This window comes from Morchella sextelata (genome assembly GCF_020137385.1).
Source record: "Morchella sextelata strain SCLS chromosome Unknown scls_5, whole genome shotgun sequence".
Lineage (NCBI taxonomy): Eukaryota > Fungi > Ascomycota > Pezizomycetes > Pezizales > Morchellaceae > Morchella > Morchella sextelata.
Window position 1 is genome coordinate 329,830 of NW_025408620.1, and position 23,762 is coordinate 353,591.

Below are 23,762 nucleotides of genomic sequence, written 5' to 3' on the forward strand. Positions count from 1 at the left end.
TAGTAGTAAATAGTAGTAGTAGTAGGGGGGTATAGCAGTTAGCTGCAGTAGTAATCTATTCTCACCGTTTGTGCGTGTTATTGCTTTCCCCTTCTTAGTTGGTTTCGATGTATCACCGTCCCTCACAAATCCGTTTCTCTCTCTCTCTCTCTCTTTACTCTTCTCAACTAGGTTTCGGAGGGGAAAGAAGGGTGGATGTCGGAGCTAGATCGGGAAAAGTTTTGAACAGGAAACAAGTGTCGGGCAGAAAGGAAGGAAGCCCGCGAGAGGGAACGCACCCCCTGCCTGCACTTTACGAGTATGTAGAGAGAGAAGATAGAGTACAGGCCCTGTACGGGTAAGGGGGAAGAGATACGACGAACCACCACCCACAGGACGGCCTATGTATGTATAAATGTATGTATGCTACTATCCGGAATCCCAGGCTGAGTTGCAGTAACAGCTCAGGTCCTAAGGATGAAAAGATGAGGGTGGGAATGACTGGGGATGGATATGTGGGATGGAGGGGAATACGGGTTGGATGAGGGGGATGGGGGCACTCGATGCCAGAGTGTCGTGATTGATTGATTGGACTGATCTTTCGATTGATGAATGGGGGAGCCCAGGCAGAGATGGATTTGAGGGGCAAAATCCTTGAATTTTGCTGATGATTTCTACCCTACTCTTTCTCCCTCCCGAGGGGGCGAGGGATGCTAAATGCCTGACTGACAGACGCAAAGACTACGAGTTGGTATCAGTGCTGATTGATTGAGGCGTTAAGAGTCAAGTCAACTAATCCTGCCTTCACTTTATTCCTCTCGCTCTCACTCGCTGTAGTTCCCACATAATTTACCTATCCGTCCATCACCATCATCATCCATCCAGCTTGGGTGAGTTGCGCAACCTGAGCAACTTTGCTTTGAACAAGCCTGGGTTTCCTGGCAAAACTTCCACCACTCAGAGTCTGATGGTGAGGCAAGGGGTTGCTGTCCGGGAAGCCCACAGGCATTCGTGGGCATGAGCGTCATTACTATGATTGGTGTGTTGGTTTCGTGGATGCAGCCAGCGCTGCTGCAGCCTCTCGATGGCCCCCCCCTCCCACCCCTTGGCACGCTATCAACTCTGCCCATACCACGGGGACTATCTTTTTTGCGATGTGAGACTAATTTTGGGACGCGTTTCGTTTAAGTGTGCTACTTTCCTGGAAACGCGCCCGTCGTTCGAGATCGGCGTAACTGCAACCACAAGCCCTACACACCTCAAAATCAAATTCCAATTGCAATCACCCCTTCCTTCAGGTCGTTTCTATAATAAAGAATCCTAAACTACAATACCTACACAACGACTATCTATCGAATATCACCACTATGGCATCTAACAGGAAACGAAAACGAGCAAAGAGTCGAGCCAATGGCAAACCAGAAGGTGCACCAAAAGCAGGAGCGGCGGCAGTAGCAGCGCCAGCAACATCAAAAGTCCACGGTAATGAAGACTCGCTCATGGCTGAGCCTCTAATCAATCAAACTGCTCCCCCTGAACCTCGTCCTCCAACAAAGAAATTCCGAGGCCAGCACCCGCAAAGAACGCAATTGCCCTTCCCCCCCGCTCCCTTACTTCTTCAACACCCAGTGCTTTCGTTATATTTCCCCCACCTGTTACCGCTTCATTCCTTCCTTCAACAGGCCCTCTCGTTCTCCTCTAAACCCAAGATCGCTCTTAGAAAACTCGAGGAAGTTGTTGCTGGTAAGGGGTCCGATAAGGACCTGGCATTACTACTAAAAACCTCCGTCGTGGGCCTGGAGAAACTGCGAGTATCGAATGCGATACTGGACATTGAAGATGCCACCCAATCAACCGGAGGCTCCCGTCAGTCATCGCCCACCCAATCTGAGGTACCTACATATTGTTCCTGACGTGGGTTACCCCTGACGCAGGCCAATCCACTCTAATCTTCTCGGTAGATTGTAGATCTAACCCTCCACACTCTCTTCTATCGGTCCTTATCAACGAAGAGATCAAATAGCGCAGTTTATCCAGGGAAGCCAAATAATATACTGACACAAGGTTACGCTTTGAATAACCACCGCATTGCAGCACCACCGGGAATCAATTCGGGCTTGCTTGGAGTCGATGTCGTGAACTTGTATCAAAATGCTCATATCGGCACATTGAAATCGCCGGTGTGGGGTCGGTTACTGGGGATCATAGGGGATGAGGCGATGCTGGATCTGCTGCTCAACACAAGCATATTCCTTCAACTGGATGGGCACGGTGACCAGTACGATGTTGCAAAAGCAAACTACTACCAACTTGCAGGTCAGTCAGTCAATCGATTACATAGTCAATGACAATAACAATGCATACCATTTTTTTTTCTTTTCCGCCCGTGCTTGCAATTTAACTTTTCTCTCTCTTTTCCTTTCCTTCCTTTCCCTAATGATCCTTCCAATACTAGGGAGGGTCTGGTCACATAGTTACGTTTCGGTAAATGAATCGAGTTTTTTTTTCTTTCATCACGATTATGTTTTTTTTTCTTTATTTCTTACAACTTCCCCATTCGGTTATGATTTATATTTATCTGTGTATGCAAGTCATCCGATACCCGACTTCGGTTCCTCTGTTGTATTCTAAGTTTCTTGTCCCCTTTTTCACCCACGGCGCCGGTTTATGCGTTATCAAGACTGTAACCTCTTTTCACTCATTTTAGGGCCATCACTCTCGGATTTCTTAAACAACCCGGTAGCACAGCCAGCACTACCACCACTTCACACTAGTAGCACCCGTCCCGCTGGTGCTGGTGCACCTTTGAAACGCTGCTTGTCGGAAATTGAAGGTGCGGGCGCCAAGAACATCGACAAGAAGATTAGGCCGAACCGTCTTCGTCCCGCTGCCGCCGAAAGTCTTAAACTTACCAATACCGCCAATATTACTAACCGTAGCGGTACAACCACTCCCGCTATTACCAATGATAGCAAGAGTGGTGTAAAACGTTTGCATTCCGGTAAACAAGAACCACATGTAGCAAAAACATGTAATAATACATGTAATAACAAACCGAATGCAAGTAAAAATGCAACCGTGGTACAGCGAGACTTGAGGACGCCGGGAGAGATCATTTTTGTACGATCTCGAATGTTTTATTCAAAGCCGGCTTACAACGGCCGTGGAGAGGTCGAATTTGGCTTACGTCATATCCGTGTGTTCTTCTCCTTCTTCTCCTTCTTTTCCTTTTCTCCTCATCCGCTGTTTTGCTTTTTCTGTCTTGCCGCACGGTATCACGTGTAACCCATCCCACAACGTAACCTCCAAAAGCTTGTGGAACCAGCGTCATATATACCCAATTGCAAATCCTCATAAACAGCACTTTATTTCACCTCGCCGTTACATTATTCTAACTGGCCCACATCTCGAAAAATCGAAACCAAAACAAACAAAAAATGAAATCAAAATAATAATTAATTAATTATAGACGTCCTGAACCGCTTCCCCGACCCATCGGTGAATTCCCACACGGTGCAGATATTGAAATATATCTTCCCCCGTCAATTCAATCTCCACAATGCCTTCACCTCTGTTGTTGACAGGCGGGAGACGGTGCAGCCACTCAAAGACTACACAATACGAGAAAAGGAGATCGCTGCTGTTGCTGCTCTGAGTGGTAAGCTTGAAGTTCTTAGCGTCCCAAAGAGATTGAGAGGGACTGTGTTTGGGTTGGTGGCTAGAATGCAGAAATTGCATAAGCGATGCTCTTATCATGCACTTGTGAAATACCACTGTCCAATCAAGGTAAATTTGATATGCACCTCCTTGACAGGCAGTGGCTGATACATATGTCGGTTTATAAATAGCTCTGTGATGGCGTCGTTCAAAAGCCTGTCACCGCCGCAGCTCCAACCAATAACCTTTCAACCACCCGCAGTGATAATAAGCTCGCCACCCAGGCCACTCCAGAGATACCGGTGGTTTTCGGGCCTTCACCACCCCCCAAGTCTGGCGAGGAGATCGTCAAGGATGGCGAGACAGGCGAGGCAGGCGAGGCAGGCGAGGCATTCACGGACTTCGCCTCGTCTAACGTCGAGGTCTCGGCCTTTGCCCGCGCTGTCATCTCTAAAGTGATCCCTCGTGATTTCTGGGGCAAAGGAGATGGCAATAAGAAGCTGATTATGTCTAACGTCGACCAATTCGTCAAGCTACGACGCTACGAAAGCTATTCACTCCATGAGATCATGCAGGGTCTGAAGCTTACCGAGTTCCCGTGGCTTTGTCCCGCTGGAACCTCCCCTTCCGCAAAGCTCTGCTTGTCAGACACACAGAAGCGCCGGCAGATCCTGGCTGAGTTCTTGTTCTGGCTATTTGATTCATTCCTGATCCCGCTATTACGGTTCCATTTCTACATCACTGAGAGCAACGCACAACGCAATAGGTTGTTCTACTTCCGGCATGATGTATGGAAGAAGATCAGTGAACCGGCGCTGATCAGGCTCAAGACTGACACATTCCAAGAGCTGAAGGTGGAGAGAGCCAAAAAGATATTGGGCCAGAGAGCGTTAGGATATGCACAGGTACGGCTGTTACCGAAGGTCAATGGCGTGAGGCCGGTCATGAACCTGAAGAGAAGGGTTTTACAGCAGGTGAGTCATTGTGGGGCTGTTGACGAGCGAGTGATTTTTGATGCTTGAATGCTGATCCTGAACAGGACAAGCACAAAGGGAAAGAAGTATTGGCTCCGAGTATTAACACAATTTTAAAACCTGTCCATAATGTGTTGGTATTCGAAAAGTCTCGCAAAGCCGAAAAGCTCGGAGCCGCTATGTTCTCCGTCGGTGATATTTACTCCCGCATCAAAACCTTCCAAGAACGTCTTCGCACCACCAGGTCCACCCTCCCGAAGCTCTTCTTCGTTAAAGTTGATATTACCGCCTGTTTTGATACCATTCCGCAGGGCGCACTCATAAAGCTTATCGAATCCATCATTACCGAGCCCGAATACCGCCTCGAAAAGCACGCCGAAATTCGCCCTCCGGCTTCCATAAGCAGCAAAAAGCCTATCCGCCGCTTCATAGCCAAAGCCCAGCTCCCGGGAGAGGTCAACCGGTTCGCTGACTTTGCACAAGCTGAGGTCAAACGTAGAGGCATGAGCGAAACCGTCTTCGTCGACGATGTCGTTCACAAATTTCGGGACTCCAACTCCTTACTAGATCTGCTTGAGGAGCATGTCCGTAGGAACATCGTCAAGATTGGGAAGAAATTTTACCGACAGAAGAATGGGATCCCACAAGGGTCTGTACTGTCGAGTATATTGTGCAACTTCTTCTACGGCGATCTAGAGAACAAGAAACTCTCCTTTGCATTTGAAGATGACGGTATTCTGATGAGGCTTGTGGACGACTTTTTATACATTACGCCAAAGCGCGAGAAGGCACAAAAGTTTCTAGAGGTAATGCATGGCGGGATGCCGGAGTACGGGGCTTTCGTGAGTGTGCAGAAAACGTTGGTCAACTTTGAGACTAGTGTGGGCGGGAGGAAGGTGGCCAGATTGTTAGATACCGAAGAGTTCCCGTACTGCGGTAATCTTCTCAACACGAGGACATTAGAGATTAGGAAGGATAGAGGCGGAAAAACTCAAACCAGTAAGTTCTAGGGCATAGTTGGGGAGATAAAAGGAGGTTGTTAACAAAATGTGTAGATGTAAATGATCTCCTCACAGTTGAGTATTCTAAAAATCCCGGCAGAGCCCTTCAACGCAAAGCAATTGGGTAAGAGTTTATACCTACTTCCTATCTACATCTAACTAACCTCCTTTAGCGCCTTCAAAATGCAGGCACACCCAATGTATTTTGACAGTACGCTCAACAGCACCCATACCGTCCTCTCCAACATCTATCACAATTTCACCGAAGCCGCCATGAAACTATACCGGTCCGCCGCCTCATTGCGGGGACCAAAGTCTCCCGGCCAGAACCTCCTCATCAAGATCACATCACAACTGCTGGAGCTTGCGTACAACAGGCTACAAAAGGGCAACTTCAAGTGCACAGTGGGGAGAAGCCAGGTTCGATGGCTAGGTGCACAAGCGTTTAAGAAGGTGCTTTACAGGAAGCAGACCAAATATAGGCCGCTACTCGAGTGGTTAGATACTGTGATCAAGAAAGAGGGAGGTGATAAGGCAACGGCGGCAGTGGTGGAGCAGGGTGACGGTCCGTTTGTGGGATACAAATATTAGGGAAGTTTACTTTCATTTAACAGGCTTCTCCCCTCTTTCTCTCCGGAGACAGGTGCGATTGAAGCAAAGGTAAGGTATTCGGTGGATCCAGATCCTGGATTTGTTGATTTTTTCTGCGCACAGGGAAAGGCTCGAGCGGTAGTACAATCCACCTGTAAACTCCTACACGGACAGGCAACACGTTGCTATACGCTGTAGGGAGCTGTGGGAGAGGGTCTAGGTGATACCGTTTCATTTTTTCATTACTTTCAAAACTTTCGATATGAGTGCGTTCTTTGGTAAAAAAAAAAAAAAAAAAATAGCCAACTGACCTAACCAACGAAAAAGAGTTTTTACGAAATTCTTCAGCTTATCAAGCCAGAAGATTATGTGAAGACCCCCTACTAAACAGGAGTATGGCAGCCCTGAAACTCCGCCCCGCATCGTTTCCTTTCGCGAGCGGCAACAGGCAATTTCTACAACGGGTGCCGGCATTCCAACACAAAACCCTGTTTTCACCGAAAATTATATATATGCGGGCCAATGCAGCAATGTGAAACAGCATTTCCGTGAAAAAAACAATTTCTTGGCATTGCCGGTCTAGGAATGACACCCTGGTTGAGTAAATGCAGACCTGGGGTTGTGAGGGCGGATATGCTCGGGGTATCTGGCTTGAGGGATTGCGTTAGAGGGACGCTGAGGATTTGAGGCGTGCGGGCTATGTGAGAGTAGAAGCGGGTGGGTGTGTAATAGCGGTGGGGAGAGTTCTTGGATGACCGCGTTCTAAAACAATTCGCTTTTTGCGAACTTGAGGACGGTCAGCCAGCGCTGTTGTGTAAATAAATACACAGCTCGTATGCCTTCGTGCAGCTACCTTCGCTTAGCACGGTAGCATTAGGTGGCCCTAAGCGCGGGTGCGGTTATGGCCATAGCCGCAACGGAAGAGGTGGCCCACGATAGCATAAATACTGTACCATAGACTTGAATAAACGAGCATCTTGAGCTCCATACTTATACTGTGCGAAATCACATAAGAAGCGCTCTCAAACCGTTAAGGGGATTTTGGCAACGAAAATAATTGATTTGAATTATTGATTGTTCAGTTGAAGTGATATAAATCTGGCTGTTTCAAACAAATAAAAGAGATTTGGGTTGTCGTCATTGAGCTTTGGGGTCACCTACGAATAGAGAGATTCCATTTTACTATAGCGTTATAAAATTCTAAATAATCATTGATACAGGGAAAGTGCATTATGAAATCAATGATATTCGGGAAACCTTTTGATGGGGCCGTAATATCCTATTTTATTTGCTCTTCATCACTTTATATAAATCCTATGCCCTTTACTATTTCAAGCCAAGTATGTTTGCATCACGTGTTGACTATAACTAGTTTCCTACTACGAAATCATTGACACAAGCAAAAGAGGAATAGTCGTTGCCAACCAACCACCAATACAGTAAGAAGAAAATAACGACATAATGACCTACATTCTGGATATCTTAAGCCTCGTGGAAGCAAATAGGAGCTTGATAGGTACCTGTGCTGCCCCCGCAGTCTCCTTACAGGTCCACTCATTGTTGAGAGGCCCCAATCGTGAAATCACCTCCTGTCACTCGCCACTCCTTCAATGCGTGCGACGTGAAGATTCCGGATCCTAAAAGATCAGCTTTCATTCGTCTCACTCCTCTCATTCCTCTCACTCCTCCCACTCCTATCACTCCTCTCACTCCTCTCATTCCTCTCATCAACTCCCATCCCTCCTATTCCTCTCACCGCCTCCCATCATAACTCCCGCCTTCCCACTTCAAACATCGAAGCTCACACTATCATCATCATCATAGAATCTCACACGTTATCAAAATGCCATACCTTACTCCCACTCCGCCTATTCACACCACATCCATCACACCCGTCAATGTCCGCATCACCGCCGATAAAACCCTCACTCATTACATCGTCATCTATACCTCCCCCACCCACGGTGCCCCCCAGGATCTCCATGATCTTGTCAACAACAACCTCATTCACGAGCGTTCCGATACCTCTGCTCAGCTGCATCTCCAGCACCCGAGCCATCCCATCACTCCGCTCTTCACTGTTGATTTCTACTCTCGCGGTCAGCGGTACCATCTCGTCTCCTCACGTGGAATCGTCCAATGGTACACTGAGCAGCACAGGCCCGGTAGCGACACCGACGGTAGCAACAGCAATACCAATGGCATCAGGAGGCACGAGTTCTTCGCCAGTAGCGTCCAGAGCGTCAGGTGGTGCGTCTGGAATCTTCTCGTCTATCTCCAGAGGGCCCATTTGTGCCTTCCGATGGCTGGCGGCCTCGAGAAGGGGAAATGGTGGGTTGTCAATATTGGTTTGACCTGGGGCGAAGGTCCTCATGACCCGGACACTAGGTTCGTGACCTTGTGGGTCAGGGAGGATACTAGGCTGGCCAGGGTGTTTGAGGTCGTGGCTTGCCACGAAGTTGAAGGGTGGTTCTGCCTATCTCAGGTGGTTTGGGAAGGCCAGGAAGGGAGGCCGAAGAGTTGGTATTATGATGATGCGGTGGAGTGTGGTGTGATGATGAAAGATTGTGGGTGGAGAGGTGAAGGGGTCGTCTGGTTGAAGACTCAGGTTATCTGAGTTATGTTTGTGGTATTGATATGGTGGTGTGTGAGTGCTTTGGGGGGGGCAGGTTCGGGGCGTAGAACTGTGCCGCATACTGGCGCATGGCTGTCACGAAAAGAAGGTTCCCTTCTTATATTTCTCTTACCCTTTTCTCCCTACTTTTCTGTAGGCTGTTAGGGTACTTAATCCATCAAAAGTGTTTTTCGTCGTTGTTACACTCATTTCTTCATTGCCTAGCTAGCTGCCTAAGCCCTCAACCTGATGTATATTAATGAATTTGAGCTGATATCATGACTTGAACTTCAGCCATTTGTTTGTTTTATGTGACTCTGTGCTGGTATAATGTCTATTAGTTGGCCAGGAGTGTGGTAGGTCACCGAGTGATACCTTGTGAAGGCTATAAAACTTGAGTTACTATCTCTGGGTGGCGCAGAAAATATGGTGCCAAAAGCTAAGTCGGAGTGAAGGGTCCACAACTTGTCACTATCTAGCTCACAATTAAAGGGCTAGGTATATGTATATATGTAGACCAAGGCGGTGCGGACAACTGTTAACCAAGCTATGATATATACATCCCACAGGCCTAGGGTAGGAAAGAAGACATTTCCATGGAGGAAGACCATGTGCATGGTATGTCGGAAACCATATTACACATGGTGCGCAAATACAAAGAAGTGAACAGCTACATTATCCATAGAAGGGGTCAATTTCAATGACAGGCAGCTCACTCTAGAGTACGGTGCGGTGAAGCCCACAGGGCAATGTGAAAAACCTATTTACCTCAAGGGGCCTCAGCCCTGTTGAGTATCTACATACCCCCGTTTCACAATTTAACACAAGCAAGAATGGAGTACTTTATAGAGAGAGCTAGAGGAGTATCGGTATCGGGTTTGAGACGGTACACAGTCATGATTAAGTGAAAAAGCCTTCCAATTCTGGCTAATTCGCCAGCATTGTAGCATTTCGACGACTCTAGTGGTCGATGGAATCATCACCCCCCTCCTAGCTGCTAAAATGCAGTGGTACGTTTGTGTATGTAATTGTATTAAGGGTGCGAAAGAAAAGAGAGCTGCAGGCTATAGTGCGACGTCTAGATGATCACCCGCTCAACCACGGGATCGAGGCCCCTAATAAACCTTGCGGACCTTGCTAATACTAGTGCGCATAAAGAATCCCTTAGAATTAATTGGATAGCAAACTACTAGTACGTATAAGGAAGTCTACTAATCAGATTGGAGCAGTTTTACAAACGACCCGCGGGGCCCTACTTGTTGGACATGGTTGTACGAAGTAAATAGTACGGTCGGCAGCAGGACTATAGAAATAATGGTACCAATATGAGAAAGAAAAGACGAGCATTTATATATAGAAGAGTGGTTGACTTGTTTTGACCGGGTCTTCCCCAATTCGCATACGAATTGGAGACGTTGGAAAGTGAGAGATTAGTATGAGTTGGTCATGGATAATCACTCGATCATGACCTCACGAGACATGGTTTCCAAGTACCTGGGTCTGTCTCATCCGAGTCTTTTTCAACCCTTTTCACCCAACCTAAATATACTCAAGAAAAGTCTCAGCTGGTTCCAGTTCCCTATAGCTCGACACCTCGATCAAAAACGCGCACACCCAACTCGGGCAGCAGTGCACAAGTGCAATCTAAGCGTGAGACTCAACCAATAGATTATCAAACCCCACAGTCACTGCTATGTTGCATGCTCAGAGTTGGCTACCGAGTAGGCTTCTGGAGTTACCTAGACTGTTCTCGTGGTAAAATTACAGTGCACTCAAGTCCTGTAGTTTACACTAGATCTCGGCCAGACATCATGACTCACATGGATACCACTATATACTACTCACGCTTCGTATATTATCTCACGCCCAGAAGGCCATTCCCGAAAACCACAAAACCAACCCCTACCCCCGCCCAAACCGCGCGAGTGACATCCCATGACCCACACACACTCGACGCAGTAACACATACATCAAATCTTGTAACCCAGCCGGCCACCTGACGCATCAGAAGAGCAGAGGTATAGTAGCCTATCAGAGCACCCAGAAGTTTCAAGGCACGTAGGGAACACATTCTATGCTCCACCGCCTCCCTGAATCTCCTCTGTTCCAGAAGCTGGGCGTGATACAAACTCGTCGAGCTAGGGGGTTGGGCATAGAATTTCAAGGTGTGATTTGCTGAGCTGGAGATGGCTGGGATGGCTGTGGCTTATAGCTGGCCCGTTATAAACCCCACACACGCCTTGTCTCAAGAGTCCACACCCACCACCGCTCTTCACTTGCTCATACAATATCCAGCTATCCCACCTCCTTCCTTCTATACCACTAGACACCCCACAATCTACAAACTCAAGCAGCTATCGATCCACCACAACCATGTCAGCTACAAACCCCCTCCTCGCCGAACTCGCCGCGATCCGCCGCCGCCACCACGAACACACCCAACCACCCGCTCCTCCCGCTCCCCCACCAGCGCCCACCCCCCCACCACCACCTCCCCCTGGCAAAGCCCAGCTATACAAACCCACCAACCCCCCACCCCAGCCAGGCTCAAGCAGCGCCCAGCCCTTCGATTTCGCGCGGCGCCTCCCACCCGCTGATTTCGTCGTCCTCGACCCCACCTCTGGCCGAGGCCAGCCGCCGCCGCCGCCGTTGTTCCCGGGCTTCAGAGCAGGCCAGCCACCACTCTCCAACACTCGAGCAGGCCCGCCGCCACTCTTCAACCCGCCGCCCAGAGCAAACCAGCCTCCTGCACCACCCCTCAACACTAGAGCAACCCAACCTCCAGCAAACGGAGGCCGCCCGCCAGCACGCCCCTTCCAGGGGCCGGCACCGCCGCCCGCAGCACCGTCGCCGGAGCGGCTCAAGTATCTTGCGGAGCAGAGGAGGGCGCGTGAGGCGGCTAAGAGGGAGCGGGAGAGGATACTGAGGAATATCGAGGAGGATAAGGTGCGGAGGAGGGCGCAGGCGGGGAGGAGGTTTTAGATGCTGGTGAGGATTGGGGTGGGGAGGAGGAGGGGTTGGGGAGGGAGAGGGAGAGGGGGAGGGGCTCTGGGGGGAGGGTTTTGAGTGGGTGCGTATGCGTGCTTGGTGGTGGGGTATGTGCTGTTGGGGGTGTACTGGGTGGTGAGGTGGGGGGGTGGGTTTGGGGGTGGTTATTTTGGTCTGGGGGACTTTGTTTGAGAGGGGTTTTTTTCTTTCTCGTTTTTATGGTTTGTGATGTGGTGATGATCCTGCTTTTTGTTTGGTTAATTTGGGTGTTTATTTTTGTTCTTTGGCTTTAATTTTATACACACAGTGCACTAAGCAATGGCAGCGCTGTATGAAGTACTCGGAATTATAATTGTTTATTCACTCTAATACAGCGGTTCAGCAAAGCTGAACTCATTCTAATTTAATCTTTGCTCCAATCCCTCACACAACGCAATGGCTATGCTTCACTCGTGCATCTCACCCCGAGAACATGAGTCCGGGCAACTCCAGAAGTCTGTCGACCAACTACGAACAAGTCTGCGGGAATCTGTTGGTCTACTGATCGAGTGACACTCCATGATCCACCCATGCTAATTAATCTCTGCTTTTGCGGGTGCCCACGTTCGCCCCCCCAGGCATCACTCCGTGGCACAGCACAGCACAACGCGAGCGGGCAGTACATCCAATAGCTACACTACCCCATCCGTCACGTCACCACACCGCATATTCACGCCCAGAGTTTCTGTCGGGCCGGCGGAGTAGTAACCGACGTTTTGTAATTCTGCCGCAGTACTTTGGAGGGCTGAAACACCACCCACTAGGAGGGAAGGAAGAAAAAAGGCATACGTTACGTATACCGCGGAATCAAACACCGCGGTCCACACGATCACCCCCCACAATGACAGCCGCAAGCGAAGGCGTTAAAGCATAAGGAGAACAAGTGCACTACCAGCTCTAGAGCTTGCTAAGCCGGTGATATGGAGCCGTGCTTTTTGTGTTATAAGATGGGCGTCCTCGGCGGCCGGCCGGTGTGATACGTATCGGCCCTGCAGCTGGCTTGTGCTGATGGTGGAAGAAAGCAGATGTGTCAGCAGAGCTGAGGACCCGGCAGGTGGCTTCAACCACAAGGTATGCAATGTACGCACCAACCAGACGCGCGGGCAGCTAGATCCCTCTGCGGAATGTGGCTGGTAAATACGTATCGCCATTCGACGCATGGTGGTGTGGCTGGGTTAGGGTCGAGTGATGGGATATGACTTGACTTGGGGGGTGTGGGATGGCCGCGTGGGGGAATCATTGTGTATCACTCGCTGTGTTGTGATAGGTCGAACGTCGATTTTAGTAGGGCGGATGGTGCTATGCTGTGGTGCTAGCTTGTAGCAGCTTTACGGATTCCGGGATTCACATACCCCGGAGAGAAGAACCACTACACTGTTTGTTACATGAGACCTCGAATATACCACAAAGAAAGAGCAAAAGAAAAACCCCATAAAAAAACCCAGAAACAGAACTTTTTATTCCCCCCCCCTCTCCCCCAGCCCCACTATCTACAACACCATCTCCTCCCCCTCCCCCTCATCCTTCTTCACAAACTCCTCCTTCCGCTCCATCGTCCCCTCAATAAACCCCCTCAACGCCTCCCACGTCGACGGCCTCCTCACCCCCACCCCCTCCCCCTCCCCCTCCCCCCCAACCGCAACCGCCGCCGCCGCCATCCCCGCCGACATGATCGCCAAGTTCTTCCCGAACCGCTCACACTCGTTCCTGACCACCTTCTCCTTGCGCTTCATTGCGCCGGGGCGGCTCTTCATGCTCTTCCTGCCCACGCCATCCTCGCCCTCTGCCACGGACTTTGCAACAATGGCGTCGTCGAGCGCGAACGCGAGCGAGTCGAGCTCGGTGACGAGGGTGTTTTGTAGCGCTTTTGTGGCGCGGCGGCGGGAGCGGGCGGAGGGGTGCGTGGTGGGCTTGGTGATGCGGGAGATGAAGGTGGTGCGGCGGGTGTGCAGTTTGGCCTTTTTGGTGGGTTGGTGGGGGGTGCGGGGGGTGCTGGTGGTGGTAGCTGTGGAGGAGGTGGTGGTGGTGGGGCGAGAGGTGCGGGCGCGGAGGGAGGGCCGTTTGCTGGGTTTTGTGGGTGCCTGTTTGGGGGGGGGGGGGGGGGTGGTGGGTTAGTTTGCAATTGGAGGGGGGAGCATTGGGGGAAGGGGAGGGGACAGACCATTTTGAAGCCTTTGTTTGTTTGGTTGGTTGGTTGGTTGGTTGTGGGTGGTGAAGATGTGTGGTGGAGGTGTGTGCTGAATACTGAATATGAGCGTGGGTGTCGAAAAGTCCAATGTCTGCAGCAGTGCAGGTAAATAACTTCTTTTCTCTCCCGATAAGATAAATATCGAGTGCGGCTCATGCACATCGAGTGGCTTGTGCACAGCTAACTAGCTGGCCCCAGCCACAGAACAAAGTCACGTCAACCAACACGCTCGACACCCCCGAGAAACCACAAATTCCACAGCTTCCCCCCCCCCCCCCCCCCCAAACAAACCCTCACCACTCACAACTCCCCCCCCCCCCCCAATGGCCTCCGAGAACGAATCAGCTTCAGACGCCGGCACGCGTGCCAGGAAGCGTGTCCGCACCGACAGCAATCCCGCGCCCCCGGCAGCAGAGAAGAAGCCCACCCCCGAGGCCTCCGCAGACGCCGAAGACGGTAGGCCACAACCCCCGGCCGGCGAATGCCGTACACTAGCTAACACATATGCCCCACAGACAGCTCCTCGGACGACGACATCGGCCCGACGCTGCCCCCCGCCGGCGGCGCCGTAACCAAGAAGAAGCGACGCACGCTGCCGCACGAGAAGCTGTACCTCGCGGCGCTGCCCACGGCGCCGCGGTACTCAAAGTCGCTCATGCACCGGGACCACCTCGCGTTCGTGACAATGACGCCGTTCACGGACTTCCTGATCACGACGAGCGTCGACGGCGTGGTCAAGTTCTGGAAGAAGATGGCGGTGGGCATCGAGTTTGTGAAGATGTTCCGCGCGCACCAGGGGGAGATTGTGGGTGTGGCGGTGAGCACGGATGGGCGCAGCTTTGCGTCGGCGGGCGTGGACGGGAGGGTCGCGATCTTTGATGTGGTGACGTTTGGTAGGTGCCTTCTGAAGGGGGTGGTTGTGTGTGTGGGGAGTGGGTGGGAAGGGGAAGGGGGCAGTGGGCTAATATGGGGGTGTTGTAGATTTGCTGACGACCATCACGCTGCCAAATGCGCCAAAGGCCATCTGCTGGGTGCACCGGCGCGGGTCCTCGCTGCCGCTGCTGGCGGTCTCGGACGTGGTGAGCCCGCACATTGTGATCTACGACGGGCGGGGCGACAATCCGAAGGTGCTGTACACGGTCGAGCACATGCACCGCAGCATCGTGCACCTCATGGCCTTCAACGACAAGTACAACTGCGTGGTGTCGTGCGACGAGAGCGGCATGGTCGAGTACTGGTCGCCGCGGCCGGAGCGCGAGTTTGAGAAGCCCGATAACGTGTTTGAGTACAAGAGCAACACGGGGCTGTTTGAGTTCAAGAGGGTGCGTCTCTATACTGCTACCTTCCGATCATTGACCCCTCTCTCCCTACAGACAGACACACACAGCTGACAGAAAACCACAGGCCAAATCCGTGCCCACGTCCCTCACAATCTCACCCACGCACGAGTCCTTCGCCACCTTCTCGCACCCTGACCGCCAGATCCGCATCTTCGACTTCCCCAGCGCGCGCCTCACGCGCACCTACGACGAATCCGTGTCCACCCTCACAACCATGCAGCAAGCCGCGCCCGCGGCCACCAAGCTCCCCGACATCGAATTCGGCCGGCGCATCGCGCTCGAAACCGACCTCTCCTCGCCCGCCACCACCTCCGCCACCCCGCCCACCCCGCTCACAACAACCCACCTCTCAAAGGCCAACATCGTCTTCGACGAGTCGGGCCACTTCATCCTCTACGGCTCCCTCGCGGGCATCAAGGTCCTCAACACAACAACCAACACCGTCGTCCGCACCCTCGGCAAAGAGGAGCCGCTGCGCCCCCTCAACATCGCGCTCTACCAGGGCGCGCCCAACAAGAAGGACCTCGTCACCGTCGAGATGGCCGCCTCCGCGAACCCGCTCCTCTCCGAGGCCGAGTCCCGCGATCCCATGCTCTTCTGCACGGCCGCGGCAAAGCCGCGCTTCTACATCTTCACCAACGACGCATCCGCGTCAAAGACAGACCGCGACATCCTCAACGAGAAGCCGCTGCTGTCTGCGGGTGCCGCCGCGGGCGCGGCGGGCGCCGACGCGGCGCCGAAGGAGAGCGGGAAGGCGGCCGTGATTCATACCAGTATGGGCGATATCCATGTGCGGCTGTTTCCCGAGGCTGCGCCGCGCACGGTGGAGAACTTTGTCACGCACGCAAGGAACGGGTACTATAATGGGACCATCTTTCACAGGGTGATTCGCAAGTTTATGATTCAGGGCGGGGACCCGTGTGGGGATGGGACGGGGGGCGAGAGCATTTGGGGCGGCGAGTTTGAGGATGAGTTTTCGACGCTGAGGCATGATAAGCCGTATACGCTGAGCATGGCGAATGCGGGGCCTAGTGAGTTATCTTCCCTTCTGGTTTGTGTGGGGTGAAGGGTGTGTGGGGGGAGATGCTAATGTGGGGGGTGGTGGATAGATACGAACGGATCCCAGTTCTTCATAACGACGGAGAAGACGCCGTGGCTGGACGGGAAGCATACCATCTTTGGCCGCACGATACAGGGCCTGGATGTGGTGAATAAGATTGAGAATGTGCGCACGTTCAAGGAGAAGCCGGAGGAGGATGTCAAGATTATTAATATCTCGGTTTTGTAGAGGGGAGGAGGGGCGGGGGAGGGAGGGAGGGAGGGAGGGAGGGTAGGTAGGTAGATAGGAAAGGGGAGTGTAGGATACCGTATTTAGAGCAATTGATTGTTTTTCTTTTTTATTATAGATGTGGTTTATTTGCAGCCTGGGATGGTGTGGTGTGGAGATGGTGCGTTATGCCATTTCACTATTAAAACACTCTAGCTACTTATACATGTAGCTAGCTAGCTAGCTAGTAGTCAGTCGGGTTAAGCCAGCCAGCCAGCCAGCTATTAGCCCGCCCGCCCCAAGCTCCCCCATCCTATGTGAAAAACAGCAAAATCTGCAACGATTCATGCAGGGCGGGCACGGTTTTGGACTGGTGTGCCCGCCCCCTCTAAATCCATATCCATATCCCCCCCAGCCCCCTCAGCCCCCCCCCCCAGCTGGGGGCGTGATTGTGGCGAGACGTAATCTGGCTCACGAAACCACCAGGTATCTAGCTAGCTAGCTCCCCGGCCACAATACTTTTTCTGAACATACTGGATCACGGGGTATCACTCGGCGCGGCTTGGCGGCGGCGGGGTGGCTTTTTTTTTTTCAATTGTTGATGCATGACGTGACCCGGCCGGGGTTATTGGGTTGGTTGCGTACTGCTTATAGCTACATGTAGCGAGGAGGTACGGGTGCTAGATCTCGGAGGTTTAGGAGCAGGCACGGTGGAGGGGTGCTGGGTAGACTGTAAGAGTCTACATAGTGGGGGAAAGGGGGGGGGGGGGGGGGGGGGGATAATCTGAAACCTTGCCAAGATGAACGGGAACACCTAGCTAGCTCTACGTAGTATTACCAATCGAGAATCGAGCCCTTTGCGCAATTAAAGGTTCTAATATAACGAAAAGGGGGGGGGAGGGGGGGGGGCAGGCTGGGATACGTATGGTATGGTGCCCCTGATCTTAAAGGTAACCAAAAGTGACGGAAAGTCAATCGCTTACTATAACTTCACCACCACAATAGATATCAAGAGAACGGCTAGAAAACAGTAGTGAAGAAGACAGATTTTTATGATATCTATCATGGTCATGAAGTTATAAAAGATTGAAAATGGCTGTTTTTTGTATGTAAAAAGGGCGCAAAGCGCATGAATGGAGTGGAACAGTATCATATACCCATTTTATACCCCCGGCCCCTCACAAAGCAAACCTGCCTGAGCCGTGGCAGTGAGGCACCAAGCTGGCTAGAAAATAGGTAGGCCCTCTTGTTGGCCTGGGAGTCAGATTGCAGCCCACGCGCGATTGTTCCACTTCCATAAGTATGCCCCCGTGTCACCTTTAAGACTGGGCGCACCATACTTCTAATTTCCCTATCAGTACTAATCGACAATTCAGAAACCTCAATCCCACTGGATATATGCTACTAATGCTATAATTACTCAAACCTCGAGCACCTCGAAGCGAGAAAGAGAGTTTTCCTCAAGCATGCTCGCCTTGCGGATCCCCATGCTTTGAGCTCTCCCGAGGCAGAGGCCTCGAGACGAGACGTCGAGCGTCAATGCCTCGTGGACCACACTACTCGAAAGTAGACACATGACAAAGTTAAAGAAAATAGAGTTAAGGAAAACCCCGTTCCAAGGTCCAAAGCAACAAAAAGGAGAGGCATCCCGCTCTGCTCCTTCCAACCCAGCTACATAGTGTTTCCACCGTGCCTGGGAGGTAGGCGGTTCGAACCGCCGACCCCGGCCCCTCTGGGCGGACACCGTAGCCACTAGGCTACGGTGGATGGTGTGTATTCTTTCTAGTGCGCTTATGGAGCAGTGGCGGTGTGTTGTGTGTTAGGGGCTCGGCACCCGTCCAAAATAGCACGTCGGCGCACGACAACCTCGACGTCGCCTTACTAAAGCACCGACAACATCGGTAGCGTTGCCATACCCGACCGCAGGTCGACCCCCTTCGTACTTACAGACCCAACTTCAGATTCACGGATGTATGTAGGTAGATTGGATCACGGGCGCTCACTCGCGCCAAGACTACTAGCATTAGCTGCGCTGGCCCTCTCAATCATCTATTAGAACGTCACTCAAAGAACAAAACAATACTGGTCGTATCAGCAGTGTCTGTATTCGCATTTATACCCATCTAATAGTATTATTATTACTACACCCCCGCCCCCTCCCCCTCCCCCTCCCACTACCCCCTGCTAGTAAAAATACACACCCCCGCGCACTACAAATACTCCACCGCTCCCAGCAGCCTCTCCGCATCGAACCCCTCCCCCCCCTTCACCGCCGCGAGCACCGCTTTCGCCCTATTTGTCATTAGCCCCCATCCGCCACCCCCTCCCCCAAAGAAAGAAGTGCTTACCAGCCCATACTCTCCCGCTCCTTCATCTCCGCCTCCAACATTGCCGACTTCTGCCTCGCCACCGCCAGACACCTCTCCGGCAGCCCCGCGAGCCTCGCGACATTAAGGCCATAGCTACGGCTGGCCACGCCCTCGCCGAGCTCGTAGAGGAACGTGATGTCGTCGCTGCCGTCTGTTGTCCCCCCATTCACACCATTAGCACCCCCCCCCCCCCCCCCAAACACAGCAAAGGAAAGAAAGAACTCACCATCAGCTTCCGCAAACTTCATATACCGCGCCCCCACCCCGCCCACCACCCCTCTCCCCGCGCGCCCCGCCAGCGCCGCATAATGCGTCGCAAACAGACACAAACACCCCATGCCCAGCACATACTCCAGCACGGCCCCCGCAATCGCGACGCCATCACACGTGCTCGTGCCCCTGCCGAGCTCGTCCAGCACGACGAGACTCCTGCTCGTGGCGCTCCTCAGGATCGCCGCGGTCTCGGTGAGCTCGACCATGAACGTGCTCTCGGCGTTCATCATGTTGTCGCGCGCGCCCATGCGCGTGTACACGCCGTCCACGACGCCGAGGCGCGCCGCGGCCGCGGGCACGTAGGAGCCGATCTGCGCCATTATTGTGGTTAGTGCGAGGAGGCGCAGGTAGGAGGACTTGCCGCCCATGTTGGGGCCTGTTATGATGAGTGCGCGGGTTGCGTCTGTCGACAGCGTCGTAGTGGTGGGGATGTATGGGGCGTTGAGCAGTTTCTCGATCATCGGGTGGCGCGCATCGACGAGGTCTATGGTGGGCGTGGTTGTGAACGTCGGCTTGCAGTAGCCTGGCTGTGCTGCGACAGTGGCGAGGGAGAAGAGGCAGTCGAGGGTGGCGAGGGCGGTGAGGGTGTCGCGGAGGGGGTGGTAGTGCGCTGCGATCTGCGCGAGGAGGGAGGCGTAGGCCGTGTTGCAGGCGGCCGTGAGCGACTCCTTGTGCTGGTCGCGCTCGCGCAGGAGGCGCATGGTGGTGGGCGTGTGGAAGCGCGAGACGCGCTTGGTGCCGCTGAGTTTTGCCCAGGTGGCGGGGACGAGGGAGAGGGAGGTTTTGTCGTTGGGCACTTCGACCAGGTACTGCGGCCGGGGGGGGGGGTTAGTTGGTTGGCTTTGGGAATGTGGGGGGGGGGGGGGGGGGTTTGATCATTGACCCCTTAGAGCGGGGTGGGAAAGGGAAATTTGGAGGATTGGTCATTACCTCCACGCCCGACACAGAGACATATGTCGCCTTCGGCCTCCTCAGCGTCTTTGCAATCTCCGTCAGTTGCTCCTTCAGCTCTGCCTCCACCGCCGCAATGCCCTACACCCACCCACCAGTCAGTATCATTGCCCCCACCCCACAACACCACCCAGAAGCTGACCTACCAGCTTATACTCCACAATATCCTCATACCCGCTCTCGTCCTTAAAGAACGAATACTTATCATCCCTCGCCGCCGCCTGATGATTCATCACCCCCAAGAACTCCCCCACCACCCCCTTCACCCTCGGCAGCGCCGCCACGGCCTCATTCAACAACCTACTCCCAAACCCCACCTCCCCCGCGCTCTCCACCGCCCCAAACACGCCTGCGATCCTCTCCAGGGCCAGCAGCGTCGACAGCAGCTCGGGCCGCGTGCACTTGCCATAGTAGATCCTGATGAGCCCCTTCTCGAGGTCCGTCCCCACGCGCGCCAGCAGCTCCCGTATGCGATCCAGCTTCCCATTCCTCCCCGCCAATATCTCCTCGACGGCGGCGATCCGCGCCTCCAGCGGCTCCTGCTGCAGCAGCGGCCGGCCCACCCATTTCCGGAGCAGGCGCCGCCCCGGCTTCGTCCTTGTGCGGTCGAGCGCCCAGAAGAGCGACGCGTGCGTGCTGTTGTCCGTCTGGTTGCGGTAGATCTCGAGCGAGGCCAGCGTGTTTGCGTTGAGGTGCATGTGGCTGCGCGCGCTGAACGGCGCAAAGTACTTTGTGAGGTCGAACACGTGCTCGAGGCCGTAGGCGGCCAGGTGCGTGATCATGGCCGACAGACACACCGTCACCAGGTCCGACAGGCCCATCACCTCATCGAGGCGCCTGTTCGCCTCTGCTGCGTCCGCCCCCGCCCCCGCCCCCGCCCCCCGCGCCTTCAGCTTGCCGGCGTAGAAGGCCGCCACGTGCGCGTTGGCGGCCGCGATGGCGGTCCCTTTCGTCTTGCTGCGCGGGAGGCGCTCGATGCGCACAGCGTCACCAAACACGCTCGTCGTGCTGCCCGCCAGATGCGTGACGATCCTCTCCGTGGCCCTGGTCAGCTCGCCGACGACCAGCAGCTCGCACGGCGCAATGTGCAGCAAGCGCGTCTCGATCTCGCTGCGCGTGAAGCCGTCGTCAAACTCGTCGTAGATCACGTCGCCGGTGGCCGGCTGCACGGCCACAAAGCCCACATGCGACCTCTCGTCCGTGCCCGCCCCGCCGCCCGGCTTCTCCGTGATGCACAGCAGGTACCCCGTGTGCGGGGCGCCGTCCATGGTGTCGGTGTCGGTGGCGGTGTCGGTGTCGGTGTCGTCGATGTACGTGCCCTTCGTGTACAGCTCCGCGAGCTCGCGCACAAACGGCGCGTTCCTGTTGTCCCCCGCGGCTTTCAGCGCTGCCGTCTCGCGCTGCCGGACGATGCCGACCTTGTGGCCGGCGGCGACGAGGCGCTTGACGTGCACGTGCAGGCGCGGCACCGGTATGCTCGCCGACGCGAAGCGGTCGAGGTGCGCCTCCGACGGGTGCTCGTCGAAGCGCAGCTTGCCCGGGATGCACATGATGCTGAGGGCGGTGCTGGCGGTGCGGGCGTCGGCGCCGAAGAAGCGGTACTTGTAGCCCACCTCGACGAGCAGCACCGTGTCGGGGTGCTGGCGCTTGATGGCCACGACCTGCTGCTCGAGCGGGGTGAGCTTTGCGCGGGCCTTTTTGCCCTTTGCTGCGGCGGGTTTGGCGCCTCTGCCAAACCTCTTTGCGATGGGGCCCGGGGAGCCGTCTTCGTCGTCTTCCTGCTCCTCGCCGCCGTCTTCCTCTTCGTCCCCATCGCGGCGGGCATCAAGCACCGAATCAGGCCTCCCCAGCTTCTGCACAAACCGCCGATGCAGCTGCGCCCTCCGTCGCTTCTGTGCCTCATCCTCCTCCTCCTCCTCCCCTTCCTGCCCATCCACATCCATCTCCTCCCCCTGCTGCTGCTTCTCCCCCCCTTGAGGCGACCCAAACTGGTATTTTGACGTCCTCGCCGACACCACAGCCCCCTTCCCCGGCGTAGCAGCGGGCACAACGAGAACCGTACACTCCCTCTCATCGTCCGCCTCCACCTCCGCCTCCTCCACCTCTTCCACCCCCGGCGCTGCCCTCTCCCGCCGCTTCGCCGGCGGCGGAGCGCTGCAGTGGTCGTCGCTGTCGTCGGAGGGCAGCACACGCTTCCGGGCCCACGGTGCTCTGCGGGTGCGTGTTCGGGCGTTGGGGGTGGGGCGCGGGGCGGGCAGCGCTGCGTCGGGCTCGGGCTCGGAGTAGGCGGGGTCCTTGTCGGAGTCTTCTTCTGGCGAGTCTTCTTCTTCCGGCTCCGGCTCTGGCTCGGGCTCGGGGGATGGTGATGGCGCTTTGGCCTTCTTGGGGGCGGCCTTGGGCGTGAAGAAGCTGGAGATTGTGCGCTGGGCGGGCTGGGCGGGCTGGGCCTTGTTGCCGGGTCTTTTGGGGCCGGTGGCCATGGTCAATTGATTGTGATTGTGATGTGGTGGTGGGCGTGACTATTCCGAGGGTGAGTTTTGGAGGTGGGAGTGGTGGGCGTGACTATTTCGAGGGTGAGTTTGAAGTGGGTTGACGCGTGCGTGACGTGTGGTTGGGACGCGTTGAGTGGCGTTGGGGCGGGGCTTGGCGGTGGCGGTGGTGGTGGGTCATGGGATGTCACTCGGTGGGTTTGCGGGGGTTGCGTGTGGTGAGAGCTACTGGATAGCTCGTGGTGCGTCCAGTCTTAAAGGTGACACGCCGCATATGGACGTGGCTGCAATTCAACTCCAAAGGCCAATCCCAATCTCTTATAACTTCATAACCATGATAGATATCAAAAATCTGTCCAGACAATCTCCCCTTCACCACTACCTCTAGCCTTTCTCTTGACAGATTTTTGATATCTATTGTGGCGGTGAAGTTCTAAGCGACATATTGGGTGGGACGATATATGGCAAGAGTTTGGAGGCCGGATGGGAGAAGGGGAGACAGCCAAGACTGAACTCAAGTGAGAGTGACAGTTATTTTCCTTATATTTCCGTTTGTTGAGATGGCGGTGGGTGAAGGGGTGTTCTGGGGGGAGGAAAACCTGTTTGTTATATTCAAGTTGTCATAACCCCCCCCCCGGGTTGCATACAATTAATGAAGCAATCAATCAAATCAATCAAAATGGCCAATACGCTACAAGCAGTCTTGTCGCGAGTGAGCGCCTGTGATTCAACCTATATCCCACCGTGGATCTGGAATCGGGGGATGTACGAAGGGAGTCTGGTCTATAGAGGAGCGTTGACGATGTTGTCGGTTCCGTGGTGTGTAGGTCGGCCGGGGGGTTACATAAAGAGCGAGGTACGATAGAGGACGGAGGTTTTCGTCATCGGGTGTGCTGTTTTGGACGGGTGCCGAGCCCCCAACACACACCACACCGCCACTCCTCCATAAGCGCACTAGAAAAAATGCACACCATCCGCCGTAGCCTAGTGGCTACGGTGTCCGCCCAGAGGGGCCGAGGTCGGCGGTTCGAATCGCCTACCT

At 54.1% G+C, this 23,762-nt stretch overlaps 6 protein-coding genes across 6 annotated transcripts; 4 read left to right on the plus strand and 2 right to left on the minus strand.

The window, feature by feature from the left end:
- Nucleotides 1-996: 996 nt before the first annotated feature.
- Nucleotides 997-6,202, plus strand: H6S33_010600 (uncharacterized protein; the record flags this gene model as incomplete). The annotated part of the gene is made up of 10 exons (XM_044842551.1): nucleotides 997-1,018; nucleotides 1,169-1,277; nucleotides 1,361-1,871; nucleotides 1,941-2,295; nucleotides 2,687-2,968; nucleotides 3,449-3,765; nucleotides 3,828-4,610; nucleotides 4,676-5,609; nucleotides 5,666-5,735; nucleotides 5,785-6,202. 10 exons carry the CDS (start codon nucleotides 997-999, stop codon nucleotides 6,200-6,202), a joined length of 3,801 nt encoding a protein of 1,266 aa, XP_044696530.1.
- Nucleotides 6,203-8,045: 1,843 nt separating this feature from the next.
- Nucleotides 8,046-8,819, plus strand: H6S33_010601 (uncharacterized protein; the record flags this gene model as incomplete). The annotated part of the gene is made up of 1 exon (XM_044842552.1): nucleotides 8,046-8,819. The coding sequence occupies one exon, from the start codon at nucleotides 8,046-8,048 to the stop codon at nucleotides 8,817-8,819; it is 774 nt and encodes a 257-aa protein (XP_044696531.1).
- Nucleotides 8,820-11,189: 2,370 nt separating this feature from the next.
- Nucleotides 11,190-11,798, plus strand: H6S33_010602 (uncharacterized protein; the record flags this gene model as incomplete). The annotated part of the gene is made up of 1 exon (XM_044842553.1): nucleotides 11,190-11,798. One exon carries the CDS (start codon nucleotides 11,190-11,192, stop codon nucleotides 11,796-11,798), a length of 609 nt encoding a protein of 202 aa, XP_044696532.1.
- Nucleotides 11,799-13,333: 1,535 nt separating this feature from the next.
- On the minus strand, nucleotides 13,334-14,007 carry H6S33_010603 (uncharacterized protein; the record flags this gene model as incomplete). The annotated part of the gene is made up of 2 exons (XM_044842554.1): nucleotides 13,334-13,924; nucleotides 14,005-14,007. 2 exons carry the CDS (start codon nucleotides 14,005-14,007, stop codon nucleotides 13,334-13,336), a joined length of 594 nt encoding a protein of 197 aa, XP_044696533.1.
- Nucleotides 14,008-14,354: 347 nt separating this feature from the next.
- On the plus strand, nucleotides 14,355-16,659 carry H6S33_010604 (uncharacterized protein; the record flags this gene model as incomplete). Its single annotated transcript, XM_044842555.1, has 5 exons — nucleotides 14,355-14,487; nucleotides 14,547-14,924; nucleotides 15,013-15,353; nucleotides 15,436-16,402; nucleotides 16,481-16,659. 5 exons carry the CDS (start codon nucleotides 14,355-14,357, stop codon nucleotides 16,657-16,659), a joined length of 1,998 nt encoding a protein of 665 aa, XP_044696534.1.
- Nucleotides 16,660-18,848: 2,189 nt separating this feature from the next.
- Nucleotides 18,849-22,711, minus strand: H6S33_010605 (uncharacterized protein; the record flags this gene model as incomplete). The annotated part of the gene is made up of 5 exons (XM_044842556.1): nucleotides 18,849-18,930; nucleotides 18,987-19,158; nucleotides 19,234-20,089; nucleotides 20,211-20,312; nucleotides 20,378-22,711. The coding sequence occupies 5 exons, from the start codon at nucleotides 22,709-22,711 to the stop codon at nucleotides 18,849-18,851; spliced, it is 3,546 nt and encodes a 1,181-aa protein (XP_044696535.1).
- Between the last annotated feature and the right edge of the window lie 1,051 nt (nucleotides 22,712-23,762).